The following is a 14422-nucleotide window of genomic DNA, read 5'->3' on the forward strand; positions in this document are numbered from 1 at the left end:
TGGTAAGGACATTTGAGAGCTGTTTGCACAGCTGCAATTTCTTTCTGCCCTTTCCCAATTTCTAAACAAAGTGGGTGAAAAGGAAGCGACTTCCTCTGAAAGCTCTTGTAGGCAGAGGGCAAAAATCCCTGAAATGATCAGGTTTCTTTTCCATGAGGCACAAAGCTGAGGTCACGGTGGCCTGTGGTTCTAAGAGCCTATGAAACATCTTGCAGCAGAGGGAGTTGGCCCAAGTGTCTTGCCAAATTCCCATTGCGCAGCTGCTGGCTGTGCACTCCCCAGCTGGAGGCCGGATACTCACCGCTGCGCTCTTGAGGCTTTGTCTTTTCCTAAATCACCCCGAGCTGTGAGACAGGAACATGCGGCTTCACTTGGAGACGTGGTGCCTTGTGGGGCAGCATTTGCTACTGTTCATCCATTCGTTCATCTCAATTCCCCCTCCCCCCATGTGTCATTTCGGGCCATCTCTGATCAGGCTGTGCTACCAGGGCCATTGGTTTCTCTGTGATGCTGTCGTGCGGGGACCAGGCTGTGTCCTGTGGCTGATCTGGCCGCTCTCCTTAGGTTTCCAGGCCAGTATTTTTTAAAACATGTAACTGCTCAGAGTTCCACAGTCGGCTGCTCTGCCCATCGACCACATGGAACAGAGCCACGGCGGGCAGCTCTGAGCACAGCCCACGTCGGTCTGAGACTGACCAGGCGTCTGTGCTGGTAACTCTCGCCGGGTAGCACCCATCAAAGGGGTTTCTTTAGCAGTTGCCACAGCACACATGGAAGCCGATCCTGCCATGTTGGGAGCAGGATGGGGCTTCTGTGGGGTGTTGTCTCTTATCCCCACACCCCCAGCTCTCTGCTGTTTTAGGGCCCGACTCCTCACGGGAGCAAGGGCTGCGGGATGGGCCCTGGTTTCTGTACCTAGCAGGAATAACGACTCACGCAGAGCCTGAGGGGACCAGGCAAGGAAAATTCCTTGAGGTTTCCCTGCAGAGCTCCTGCCAAGCGGCACATCTCTCCGAGCTTGCTGCAGGAAGGCAGTCTCCTTGCCTCCCATCTGGCACTGGAGTCCCACAGGCCCAGGGTAGCACAGCCATGAAGGAGCTGGGCTGCCAGAGACTCCCCATGATGCGTCCTAGCCTCCCAGTGCACAGGGGCCCCTGGAACAAGATTTTCCAGGGGTCTGTAGAGCTCTGGGGAGGACTAATGCACATTCCCCAGCTCCCCTGTCAGCCCGGGAGACGGGATTTGTGCACAGCTCTTGGGGGACTGATGGGGCTCTTCGTGGCTAGATTTCCTGCTAGGGATTGCTCTAGTTCTGCTCAGTGCAGGGAAGGCCTCCCAGAAGCTGTCACAGGGAGCAGGGTCTGGCTGGCCAGCTGGCCTGATGCACTGTTAAAACTCCAAGCATGTCCCAACTCCTCTCCCCCCCGCCCCCAGCAGTGATTCCAACCTTGGCTCCAGCCCTTCCCAGAGGGAGATAACAAGTAACCCCAGGGACAGGATCCCAACTGCACAAGGGAGGGAAGCGTGTTCGGACGAGACATGAAGGAAGAGCGTGAACGTGGGAGGCTTTTCTAGGTGTCAGGAACTGCAAAGGAAGTGGTCTGTGACGGGCAGATGGCTCTATGAACCAGCATCAAGGCACTGAGCGAGACAGCAGACAGGCAGTTGCTGCGGTTGCTCCTTGTCTCTGGTTTCGCAGCGTACTTTCATTTTTGAAGTGAGAATTTTGCATCAGTAGGAGCATTGTTGCATTAGGCCGAGCTTTGCCAGCAGGTCTAGAGAATTGCCAGAATAATCTAGAGAAGTGATTATTTCCCTCTGTGCGGCTCTGGCGAGGCCACATCTGGAGTATTGCGTCCAGTTCTGGGCCCCCCACTACAGAAAGGATGTGGACGCATTGGAGAGGGGCCAGCAGAGGCAGCCAAAATGATTCAGGGGCTGGAGCACATGACCTATGAGCAGAGGCTGAGGGAGTTGGGTCTGTTTAGTCTGCAGAAGAGAAGAGCGAGGGGGGATTTGAGAGCAGCCTGCAACTCCCTGCAGGGGGTTCCAGAGAGGCTGGAGAGAGGCTGTTCTCAGTGGGGGCAGATGGCAGAACAAGGAGCAATGGTCTCACGTTGCAGTGGGGGAGGTCTAGGTTGGATATTAGGGAAAGCTATTTCCTGAGGGGGCTGGGGAAGCGCTGGGCTGGGTTCCCTAGGGAGGGGGTGGAATCTCCATCCTTAGAGGTTTTAAGGCCTGACCGGACAAAGCCCTGGCTGGGATGATTTAGATGCGGTTGTTTCTGCTCTGAGCAAGGGGTTGGACTCAATGACCTCCTGAGGTCTCCTCCAAGCCTAATCTTCTGAGTCTATGAATTAGGGCAGTGGTGAACGTACAATACTGATGTAAATAGCATAAGGTTATTTGGAATCGCTTGAAAGTGATGTTAAGGCAGTGCCATATGTCTTATACCTATTTTAACATGTAGGGATTAGAACTTGGAGAAATGCTTATTGTCAGCTGTGATGCTCTTCTCTTGGACGCCGAACATTTAGCCAATCACAGTAGTTCCCTGTTTTGAGTTTGTGTCTTTGAATTGTTCTTGCGTGACTGCAGGTTATACGTGTGCAAGCAAACAAAACACAGTGGTGCCTGTAGCAAGTTCTTCTGTGTCTAGAGAGCTTCCAGGTCACTGAGCTCTCAATAAAAGGCAACATTTGTGAGTTACAGTCATAGGCTGGTGGAATCTCTATTGTTCTGGCTCAGTGAGGTTTGTTACCCATCTGTGTGCCTATTACCATAACGGACACCCTGGCATGCACAGGAATGCTCTCTCTGGGTTTGGTTTCTGAGATTCGCACCGCACAGTTTATCACGTCCTGCGCCTTGGCTCGCTAGCACAGCTGGGGGAGAGGCTTGGGAGGTGCCTGCTTTTAGCAGCAGCACTCTTGGGCACCGATGACTCTAGCCTGGGACACCCTGGGACACTTGCCCTGCTGCAGCCCGGTCCGGCATGGAGAGCAGCACTGTGCGTTTGTGTCAACTGTCAAATCCTGCCCCCTGCAGGCTGCCTGGAGCGCTCTGCTCTCTGACCCCGCCATGCTTGCTGCCCAGCAGGGCGACATCCCCTTTTCCCTGCACCCGCTTTGGGTAACTATTGGATGCGGCAGCTCCAGCACAGGCCAGAAATGCAGGCAGCCGCGGTGCTCAAATGAGCATCGGCTCCAAGCTGTGGATATTGGCACCGTCCCTTCTGCGCAAGTTACATGGGGTTGAAATGAGCCACTTGGGCACCTCTGTTCACAGCCAGCTGCTGCAGGGTGGGCTGGCCAGAGAGCTGGCAGGGAGCCGGACTCACTGGCTGAGCATCTGGCCCCATTGGGCGTGCAGGCAGCAGCACGTGTCTCGGGCGAGGGAGACTCCTGCCCATGGCAGAGCCAGCCTGTGCCAGGGACCACATGTCCTGCTTCCCTGGGCTGCACAGACCCCTGGGCCATCCCTTACACCGGAGAGCCCAGCCTACTGGTCGGAGATCTCGCGTAGCTGGGGAGCATTAGAGCTTCTGGTAGCTCTGGGCCAGTGCCTGCAGTTAGACAACAGCCTCTTCCTTGGCTGACGGCAGCACATCAGAAAGAGCAGCAAAAATTGGAACGAGACAGATGTGTGAGGAAAGTTTAAAAGGACGGACTGTGCCCTGCCGCTGGGGGGTGTAATGTACATCTCTCTGTGGCGAAGGGAGCAAACGCTCTTTGGAAGGAGAATGGGGGAAGCAAGGGGGCAGGAGACGGTGTGATGGACCAAATAAGAGAAGCCCCACTTAGCGCTCGCTAAGATGTGGGGTCTCTGGCTGGTGGGGGCTCCCAAGAGAGCTGTTGGACACCTCACTGCATTCTTGGACAGCAGGCCGAAGATCCATACGCACCCTTCCTAGGCAGGGAACGGACTTCGGGCTTGCTCCTGCAACATGTTGACCACTCGGGGCGACCCTAAGTGCCTGGCTAATTGTAAGCCCATAAATAGCCCCATTGAAGCCAGACTTTAAAGCTCCCCGTAGAAACGGTTCTTCTGGAAAGGGCTGGTAAGATCAAAACCAGTAAATCCACGTGATGTGTCTTTGTAGCTCAGCTACCTGGGATGGCGCAGAGCCCAGCGGGATGGGGCTGCGGGGCGCAGGTTCGGGGCTGCTTTGCTGGGTGCGTCTCAAGAGGCCCTTGGGTAAGTCAGTGCAGTTACTCCGGGGCTGCCGGGGGGTGTCAAGGACAGCAGAGCGCACAGACTGAAGGGGATGTCATTAGCCCAGCTCAGCTGGCCTCAGGCCTTGCAGTGTGAATTGCTGAAGTGGTACCCCCTCTACTGGCGGCTCCATTACAATTCAGTGGGGCTGGCTCATGAGCAATAGATGCCAAGAGACTATGGGCCGGAGCCCAAATACTGGTGCCTAGAGCATGTGTGAGGTGGGCCCAGCAGTGCTGGTCAGAGCCAGCCCCTTGGCTGTGCTCAGAGCCATCTGGGGGTGCTGCAACAGGGCTGAGACTCTGCATGGTGCCCCCGCTTTGACACTCCCTGCACCACAGAGTGCGTCTGCTGTCAGAGCCCGTCAGCGGGCTCCATGCCACGTCAGAGCGCCTGCGCACAGAGCTGGTGCTTTTGGCTGGGTTCAGCGGGGTGCAGCGCTGCCAGCCAAGCTCACAGAGTGTGTTTCCTTAGCTGTCATGGGCTCGGTCTGCGGGGCTGTAAAATGTCTGTGTAGACACCTGAGTCCAAGCTCTGAGACCCCACGAGAGTCGAACATTACCAGCCCACGCCCCAACATTCAGAGCTGTTGACTCGAGTCCCACGACTTGAACTCGAGTCCGACGTAAGTCTCCTCGGTGACTCGACTTGAGACTCGACTCGGGTTCATTGTTTGTGACTTGAGACTCGACTTGAGACTTGCTAATTTTGTTAAATCGACTTGGTGAAAAAATTGTCCGAAAATGCCGACATTGATGGCTTGTACAAAAGTGACTTGACATTTTTTAAATTAAGACTTGAGACTGAACTTGGGACTTGGCTCGAAAATGACTTTAGGGACTCGAGACTCGACTTGAGACTTGACCTGTAGTGACTTGAGACTCGACTTGGACTTGACAATGACGACTTGAAGACAACACTGCCAACATTACACATCCATGGACACCCACAATGCTTTGAGCCTGGGTCCACTAATCTGGGCCAGCCGTGGCCATGTGTTGGGTCATTTGTTTCAGGGTTCAGGACAGACCCAAACAGCATGGCTGGCTTTGCAGCCTGACATTGTTTAACTGAGGGATGTCAGGAGTTTTGGATTTGCTTTCTGGATTTTGACCCTTTTTCTCTCCCCCATTGTAAATCATGCAGTCCCACCTTTCTGAGCCAGGTGTCTGTAGAAGGGAGTTCAACTTTTTGATGCGATCACCAGAGCTAGAAACATCCTGTTTAAAAATGCAAGCTGAGATACTTACCTAATGCCTGGGCTCCAGGAGCTAGGGCTCTCTGGAAACCTGCAAACACCACAGCATTTAATAGCCCAGCTCTTGCCCCATCTCCAGGGTCTGGTCCTGACTCTTCTAGATGAGGAAACATCTAGCTCAGCACCTCTTGCTGTGCCTTAGGGACGGGTGCATTTATGCTGCATTATTATTATTATTATTATTATTATTACTATTATTTTATTATACTCCTCCCTTCCACAAGGACAACCAGATCTCATCTTCTTTTTTAGAGACATCTGAACAGCCCCACTGGGTCACACCAGGGGCCTACCTATCCCAGTGCCTGTATCTGTTGGGCCACTGCCAGGTGTTTCATGGGGAATGAACAAAACAAGGCAACTCTGAGTGATCCATCCTGTCATCCAGTCCCATCTTCCACCAGCTGTAGGTTTAGGGAAACCTGGAGCATGAGGTCATATCCCTGCCATATCCTTGTCCTCCAGGAAGCTATCTAATTCTTTTTTTGAACCCAGTTATATTTTTGGCCTTCACAATCTCCCCTGGCAAGGAGTTCCACAGGTGCACTGGGTGTTATGTGAAGCAATACTTCATTTTGTTGTCTTAAACCTGCTGCCTATTCATTTCATTGTGTGACTCCTGGCTCTTGCATAATGATCAGGGGTATATACCCTTTCTTCATAGTAAAAGCTGAACATTTATTCCTACCCTTTGTTTTCTTTCCTATCCACACTGCTTACTGCTTCTTCCAGATCGTTTATGAATATGTTGAATAGTACCGGGGGCTGTACAGAGCTCGTGGGCACCACTATTTATCTCTCCCATTCTGAAAACGGACCATTCGTATCCTTTGTTTCCTGTCTTTGAACCAGTCACTGATCCAGGAGAGGATCTTCCCTCTTACCCCATGACAGCGACTCTGCTTCAGAGCCTTTGGTGCGAGACCTGCCACAGTGAGGCTCAGTGACCTGTGTTGGCAGGATTTCCTCTTTAACAGTAGGCATTACATTAGCTTCCCCCCAGTCACCTGACAGAGAGGCAGATTTAAGTGTGGGTTACTTACTACAATGTAGAAAACCCAAGGAGTCCTGCGGCGCCTTCAAAATTAACAAAATACATTTGCTGGTCTTTAAGGTGCCAGAGGACTTCTCGCTGTTTTTACTGAGACAGATTAAAATGACTATCCCTTGGGAACATACTGCAATTCGTTGTTCTGCAGTTTAATATTTGACTCCTTCAGAACTCTTGGGTGAATACTATCTGCTCCTAGTGACTTACTACTATTTCCTTTACTAATTTGTTCCAAAACCTCTTCCATGAACATCTCCCTCTGAGCCAGTTCCGCACATTTGTCTCCTAAAAAGAATGACTTGGTGTTGGAATCTCCCCCACATCCTCTGCAATGAAGACTGATGCGAAGAATTCATTTAGCATCTCTGCATGGGCTTTGTCTTCCTGGAGTGCTCCTTTAGCATCTTTTTCAGCCAGTGGCCCTGCTAACTGGCAGGCTTCCTGCTTTGATGGATTTAACCAATTTGCTGTTATTTTTTGTGTCCTTAGACAGTTGCCCTCCCGATTCTTTCTTGGCCTGTCTTATTGTACTTGTCCATTTGAGTTGCAGGAATTTAAGCTCTGTTCTATTTTCCTCAGTAGGACCTGACTTCCGATGTTTTAAAGATGCCTTTTTGCCTTTCGCCTCCTCTTTTACTCTGTCTTGATGACATTTTTTGGGTCTTCTAACTTTTTGTTTTTAATTGAGTGATATGAGTGAATTTCATATCAGTGAATTTGAGCGGTACACACTGATAACCAAGGCCACCATATACCGTAAAATCGCGAGTATAATGCACACCCTACCTTTTCAATGTCAGAATCATGGAAAAAACTGAACTCCTATATATAATGCACACCTATATATCTACCCTCCTGCCAACAGGTCCACCAGCACCAAGCCCAGCCTTGCCCGCTTCCTGGAGCCGGCCCCAGGCTGTCCGTGCGCCGCGCCAAGTTCGCGCCTGCCGCGGGGGGTCCGGGCACAGCTACCTCCTCCAAGAGCCCCTCCAAGTGGCAGCTCCGCCAGACCCACAGCCTGGACCTGGCCATCATCGGCAGCTGCAGCTGAGAATAGGGGGACGGCCCAGCCAGGACACCCCGGGCCAGGACATGCTGGGCCCTCGGAAGAGTGCTTTGCTGCCTTCTCCTCTTGTGCCCTGCTGCGCCCAGGGGGCGGTGCACTCTGCGGCTCGCTCTCTACTCCCAGACTGCTGCGGGGGCCCCCGGGCGCAGCCTGAAGGAGTCAGGGCACTGCAGCCTGGTGGCGCCACCAGCTCTTCGCCTTGTCCGGGAGCCAAAAATAACTGCTATGTATAATGCGCACCCCGACTTTGACCCAGAAAAAATCGGAAAAAAGTGCGCATTATACTCGAGATTTTACGGTATTCGCTGTATCCCTTCTCTCTTTCCCCAAGATTCGGTGCCTTCCCTTGTGAAACAAAAACCAGGACTATGTAGCACTTTAAAGACTAACAAGATGGTTTATAAGGTGATGAGCTTTCGTGGGCCAGACCCACTTCCTCAGATCAAATAGAGGAAGAAAATAGTCACAACCATATATACCAAAGGATACAATTTAAAAAAATGAACACATATGAAAAGGACAAATCAAATCTCAGAACAGAAGGGGGATGGGGGGGAGGTAAATGTCTGTGAGCTAATGATATTAGAGGTGACAATTGGGGAAGCTCTCTTTGTAATGGGTCAGATAATTAGAGTCTTTATTCAAACTTAAGTGTAAAGTGTCGAATTTAAGCATGAATGACAGTTCAGAGGATTCTCTTTCAAGTGTGGTCTGAAAAGGCCGTTGAAGCAGGATGCAGGTAATCAAGTCGTTGAAACAATGTCCTTGCTGGTTGAAATGGCAAGAAACTGTTTTTTCTTTGTGATCCTGTCTAATATCTGTTTTGTGGGCATTGATCCTTTGGCGAAGTGTCTGAGACGTTTGTCCAATGTACATAGCAGACGGACACTTTCAGCACATGATAGCATAGATTATATTTCTGGATGCGCAGGAATATGCGCATCCTCAGAGGGAATAATCCACCTGCAGAGCAAACCAGCTGGGGCTCATTTCTCACACCCGTCCTGGACTGGTACGATCAGGGTACGTCTACACTGCCACACTATTCCAAAATAACTAGCGCCATTCTGAAAAAGCTTAACCCGTGTCTACGCAGCAGGCCGTTATTTCGAAATGGTGTCAGAATACTGTCAAGCTGGAGGACTCCTTACTCCGACTCCTGTAACGCTCGTTGTACGAGGAGGAAGGGCAGTCGGAGGAAGAGCGCTCCACTTCGAAATGAGTGCTGTGCAGACGCTCCCTATTTCGAAATAAGATTCGCAAATGACATAGCTCGATTTGCATCGCTTATTTCGAGAAAAGCCCTGCAGTGCTGACCACCCTCATTGGGCTTGTTCTCAACCCCCATTCGGTGGGCTGTTCGTCGCACACAATGTCTGGGGAGTTCGGGCCTTGGTTGCGCAGCGAGGGGGTGTGCAGTGGGGCACTGCGATGAGAGGGCCTGGGCCAGGCTCCCTCACCGACGGAAGGGGAGAGACCCGCCACCTCCCCCTGGTGAGTAGAGCCGGGTACCTGTGCCCGCCCCGCCGGGGTAGGGGGGCAGGACAGGAACCGGCCTTATAGTTCAGAGGAGCAGGACGGCTCCTGCTGCTGGTGGGGCCCAGGCCGGAAGGAGGCTGCTCCGCTGCCAGGGGCCCGGACACGAGCCGCCTGCCCAGCCAGGTGAGCTGCAGCCAGCCCAGGGCCCCTGGCAGGGGTGTGGAAGGAGCCCAGGGAAGCTGGGCAGCATGCTCGGACCGGATTTCCCTGCGGGCCAGAGGCAGATCACCCTCCACGGCTAGGGCCCCACGTGGAGTGGGTGGGCCTGCGTCTCTGCCCTGGGGCTGCAGCCTGCCCACCGTGTGGCCCAGGGCCCTGCCTCTTGCCAGGGAGCTAATCCCTGCCCCCGGCTGCGCGTAGCTGTTCCTGACGAAGGCCACGGCCTGGTCTGGGCAGGCACACGTACTTCAGCTCAGCCGGCTGCAGGCCCCAGCCTGGCCCAGTGCGGCCCCGGCCCGAGCGAGGGCCTGGGGCCTACAGACTTGCTGCCTCCCGCGTGACCGAGGGCGGCCAGGTGGTTTCAACCAAAATCCCGGACACCCTTGGCATTCCATCCCAATCGACATTCCATCTTGCGTAGAAAACACCGGGCAGTTCCATTGTCTCCGTTCCATTGTCTCCCTTTGTGTCCCGGACAGGAAGCTCAAATACTGGCCTGTCCGGTTCCCAACCCAACACCTGGCAGCCCAACCCGCATCACCTGCAAGCTGCGCCAGCAGCATGTGCTCAGCTGCCCCACCCTCGTCTTGCTCCCTCCAGCAGCTGCAGGGGGACCCGCCCGCCTGCAGTGCAGAGTGTGGGGGCTGTCAGGGTGTTCCTCTGCCCCGCCCCTGTACCCCGTCGCCGCAGGGCAGGGGTGCGGGAGACACAGCCTGGCTCAGGAGAGCTCTGAGCTGCTGCAGTGGGAGCAGTGGGTGACCGCTTGCCTTTCCTACAGGGGCCATGCTCTGTCTCTGAGTGCAGCTCATAGCTGGCGCGCTCCCTTCCTCCCCCATGCCCCAGCTCCGCAGAGCGGGGAGCGCAGACCACAGGGCCGGGACAGCTTGCAGTGTTGTAGGGGGTTTCTCAGAAACTTACCCAGGAGCAGCTGGCGTGCACACATACACTCAGTCTGTCTGTCGTACACACACCATCGCTGTGTCACACACACTCTCTTTCCCACACACCTCCCATCATCAATTTGCGTTGTTCTCGTTGTTACTGTCTGGTCCTTCCTGCCATGCACATGTACTCGCTGTAATTTTATTCTTTCAAAGTGTGTTACTGTGGTATTTTGGCTGGTTGATGCATTTCTCCTACGCTTCAGTGGAGTTCTTTGGGTAGCGAGCTCTACAAGGCCTAACCTGTCCTGGCTGGAGTGATTATCCATTTGGGAACTTTTTAAAAGTCTGTATTATATCTAGAGGTTTTGATTCTACTGGTGGTGCACAACAGCACATGTGTCGGTGCCCATAACAACAGGTATTCCGCACATGCACAGAAAAATTAGAGGGCCTAACGCCTGCTACCCTGCCTGACTGTGGGCCAGAAACATGAACTGTCTGCTGAGACCAGGGCTCACAGGCCCAGTTGTTGCCCAGCCTGGACGGTTACTACAGAACTGTCAGCCAGTTGTTCCCAGGGGAGTTGCTCTAGGGCAGTGATGGGCAGCCTGCGGCCTCGCAGGTTCTGTGTGTGGCTCACAGACCTTTCGTTACTGTTGCCCCTGTGCAGAGTAGCCAGATTCTGCTGCTCCCCTCTCGGTAGGTTTTTTCTACGGGTATCGCCAAAGTGACACGGGTGGAGCCCGGGCACGTGGAGTGAGGTGCGTGTGGTCGCACCCAGCACGGACCGGGAGAGCCGTGCGCCCCCTCAGCATCCAACCACAGGGCTGCTACGGGTCAGGGGCCACGCATGCTACGGGTCAGGGGCCACGCATGCAGCCCACGCACGAGCCTGGGTTGCGCGTCGCAGCTCGAGGAGCATCGCGGAGAGAAGGCGCAGGCTCTCCCTGACAGACAGACCCCCGCCGCCATCGAATGTGCCCCGAGCAGCTGGCCGAGTTGTTGGTGGAGTGAGATGAGCCACGGCAATGTCCTCTTCCTTACCCCTCTCCCTGCGGTGAGTAGGCAGGTGATGCGGTGAGGCTGCTGCTTATTGCTGAGACCGTCTTGCTGGCGTAGCTGTTACTGGATTTCCCCTCGTTTCTCTCATCTACGTGTCTGGCTATCGAGGCTGCCCTGCCCGCCTGTGCCGCGCCCAGCCAATGGGGCCTTGATCCTTGGTTGGGTCCCCGGGATGGTTTTGGAAAATACACAGGACAAATGGTGACATCATAATGCCCTGAGTGATGTCACCCCTGATGCAATGATGTCACATTGTAGGAGTGACCATTTCTTTACCAAGATTCCGCAGCAAAGAGGCTCTGAGCCAGCCTCCTCGGCAAGGTGTCCTTCCCAGGGGCTGTCTAGGGGTAAGTCCCAAGCCCACTACGGGATTTGGGCGAGTTTGGGGAAGGGAGCGAGTGACGATCCCGTATCGGCGATACAAGCCGTAGAACGGAGGCGGGAAAGTAGGGGCTGTTTGCGATCAGGCCCCGAAAGGAGGGGTCCGGGAAGGCTGTTTACAAGGGCCACGGGTCCCCTGGTGATGGTCTCGACTGGAGCTGGTTCCGATTCAGAGCTAAATGGCTGTGTATGCCCTGGCTTGTGCTCACCCTCCGCCTTCTCCCACAGAGGACGTGAGCTGAGCGGCACCCACAGAGAATGCTTCGTTTGCTCCGGACCAGGCTGAGTGCCAACTGGTGGAGGCAACTTTGGGCACAAGCCCGGGCAATGCCACACTTCAGGTAGAGTAAACGGAGCCCAAGCAGGCAGACCAGCGGGCGGCTTTGAACCATGACGCGAGCAGGCCAGTGACTTGCCAGAAGGAGGCGGTGGGTGAGGTTCTGTGGCCTGCGAGTCTCTGAGGGGTCGGCTCCGTGCTTGTGTCACAGCTAAAAGGCAGGAACTCACTTTGTCTGGGATGGCTTGTCCCTCCGGCTGGCCATGGCGGCAGCTCTGGGATTCCTCACCCCTCTTGCGCTTCCCAGCAGTGCTGGGCAGGGATGGATGGAGAGGAGAGGAGAGGAGGAGGGACTGGGCTGACCAGGGAGCTGTCTCTAGTCTTAGCTGTGGAGAGGCTACTACTGCAAATAGCCAAACGCTGTGAGTGTGCTCAGCACCAGAACACTATGCAAGGCAGATGGAGTCAGCTTCCAGAATCGCGTCTGCCTGGCACCACCCCCGCCCTCTAAAAGCCTCCTGTGCTTAGCTCACGTTTGCTCACTCGCATTTCAATAAGCCGTGAAGAGACAGCAACTCTATTTTTAACACAATTTAGCAGCTCGAGTCAACCCCAGCTCCCTTATGGGCTGTACCTCCAGCAGCTATCCCATGTCAGCCAAATTGTTGGGTCTTCATTGCTGTTTTGGCCCAGGTACCCAATCTGAGTTAAGGACACTCTTTTTTTTCCAGAGAAGATATCCCCTCAAAAGCCACCTCCTGAGCGATCCACACGGCTTGGAGAGCTGAGTAGTGACGCGTATCGAATAAACTCCCATCTGCCTCTTTCCCCATAAAGTACCAGCTGGCGAAAGAACCTAGGGTCCTACTTCTGTGCAAAACCCCCTAGTAGTGGAGGTGGAGCTTGGCGCAGGTTCCTTTCAGAGCTTCCCAGGTGCTCTTGGGCTCTCGTTAAAGTGATCAGCAGACACGTCTCTTCCTCGGCTGCCAGGCCCCCGAGGTCTTGCTTGTGACCGATGGTGCAGATGCACTTGCCCATTGTCACATGGGTGTGGTTCCTTTCCCCAGGCTGCCGTCGCCTCCATACTACATAACACACCACAGAGGGAGCTACTCGAGTCAAGCGAACAAGGTGAGTCCGAGGGCCTGTCTGGTGTTGCGTGGGGCACCTTGGGGAGCGGCTGCCGGTCTGTGCTTTGTCCTGATCTGTGTGAAACGGCTAATGTGGGGACTGCTGCTATCCCCAGGGGAGACTGCTAGGGCCGGTGGTGCCAGCCTCCCTTCGCTCCCCTCGTCTTGAGCGGGGCGTGGCAGCCATCCCAGCTCCCCCTCTGAGGCCTCAGCATGTAAGAAACAAAGAAACTAAAGTGATGCCCGATGCCTCTCCTGCTGGTAACGGGAGTGTGCTACTGTGCTGGTGCCTACGAATACACCAGCGTGGCAGCCTTCTGCCTAATATTTATGTATGTATTTCTTTATTTAAACATTTGTACCCCACCTTTCTATTTAAAATATTCAAGGCGGCTTACAAGAAGAAACAAAAAATACAAATATATATAAACATTTTAAAATACGAGACCCCAGAGGGACATAACCAGCTGAAAACAGAGAGGAGGAACACACACATAGAGACTCAAACGTTAATAAAAGCGCAAGTAAAAAGGGTGGCTTTCACCTGACGCCGGAACAACGCTAGCATTGGTGCCATGCGACTATCCTAAGGAAGAAAATTCCACAGCCTGGGAGCAAAAGCTGAGAACTCCCTGTTCCGTGTAGATGTTAATCTTATCTCCACAAGTGGGGGAACACGAAGCAAAGCCTCCCCCGCTGACCTCAATCCCCGGGCAGGTTCATATGGGAGAGGACGGTCCTTCAGATACCCTGGACCCAACTCATTTAAGGCTTCATAGGTCATAACTAAAACCTTACATAGTGCCCGGAAACATACCGGAAGCCAGGGCAGCTGCCGAAGCCCTGGCATAATGTGCTCCGTATAACTAGTGTTGCTTAAAACTCGAGCAGCCGCATTCTGGACCAGCTGAAGTTTCTGAAGGCTCTTTAGAGGCAGCCCCACATAAAGTGCATGACAGTAATCCAGTCGGGATGTAGCAAGCGCATGGATCACTGTGGCCACGTCATGTTTGTTCAGGAAGGGTCGCAGCTGGCAGATCAAACGCAGCTGCCCAGAGGCCCTCCTGACCACTGAAAGAATCTGATTTTCAAATGTTAAACAAGGGTCCAGGAGGACTCCCAAGCTGCGTACCTGTTCCTTCAGGGGGAGAGTAACCCCGTCTAGAACAGGGGTTATGCCCCATTCATGAACACATGGCCTCCTGATCCACAGGACCTGTGCTGTGTTTGAGGCATGAGTGTGACCTAGAATTGGGCAGGAAGTGTGAAAGAGAGCTTAACAGCATCTCCAGGACGCAGCTCTCAGCAGCATGGCCACACGGACACAGCCATGTGGCTTGGAGTCAGGCAGCTCTCAGCAGCACGGCCACACTGATGCAGCCATGTGACTGAGTCAGGCA

At 53.9% G+C, this 14422-nt stretch overlaps 1 protein-coding gene across 2 annotated transcripts in view; it reads left to right on the forward strand.

Annotated features, from left to right (window-relative positions):
• Positions 1 to 14422, forward strand: part of LOC102456803 (very long-chain acyl-CoA dehydrogenase, mitochondrial-like) — a 59426-nt gene that overhangs the window by 7640 nt on the left and 37364 nt on the right. The window contains exons 1-3 of one of the 2 annotated variants that reach the window (XM_075938319.2): positions 11478 to 11581; positions 11844 to 11956; positions 12960 to 13023. In XM_075938319.2, coding sequence (XP_075794434.1) covers positions 11874 to 11956; positions 12960 to 13023 — 147 coding nt within the window. In that variant the 5' untranslated portion in view covers positions 11478 to 11581; positions 11844 to 11873. Of the gene's footprint in view, positions 1 to 11477; positions 11582 to 11843; positions 11957 to 12959; positions 13024 to 14422 lie in introns of those variants that run through there. The other variant, XM_089780681.1, reaches the window with a different exon arrangement.

This window comes from Pelodiscus sinensis, chromosome 10 (genome assembly GCF_052426305.1).
Source record: "Pelodiscus sinensis isolate ZL-2025 chromosome 10, ASM5242630v1, whole genome shotgun sequence".
Classification (NCBI taxonomy): domain Eukaryota; kingdom Metazoa; phylum Chordata; order Testudines; family Trionychidae; genus Pelodiscus; species Pelodiscus sinensis.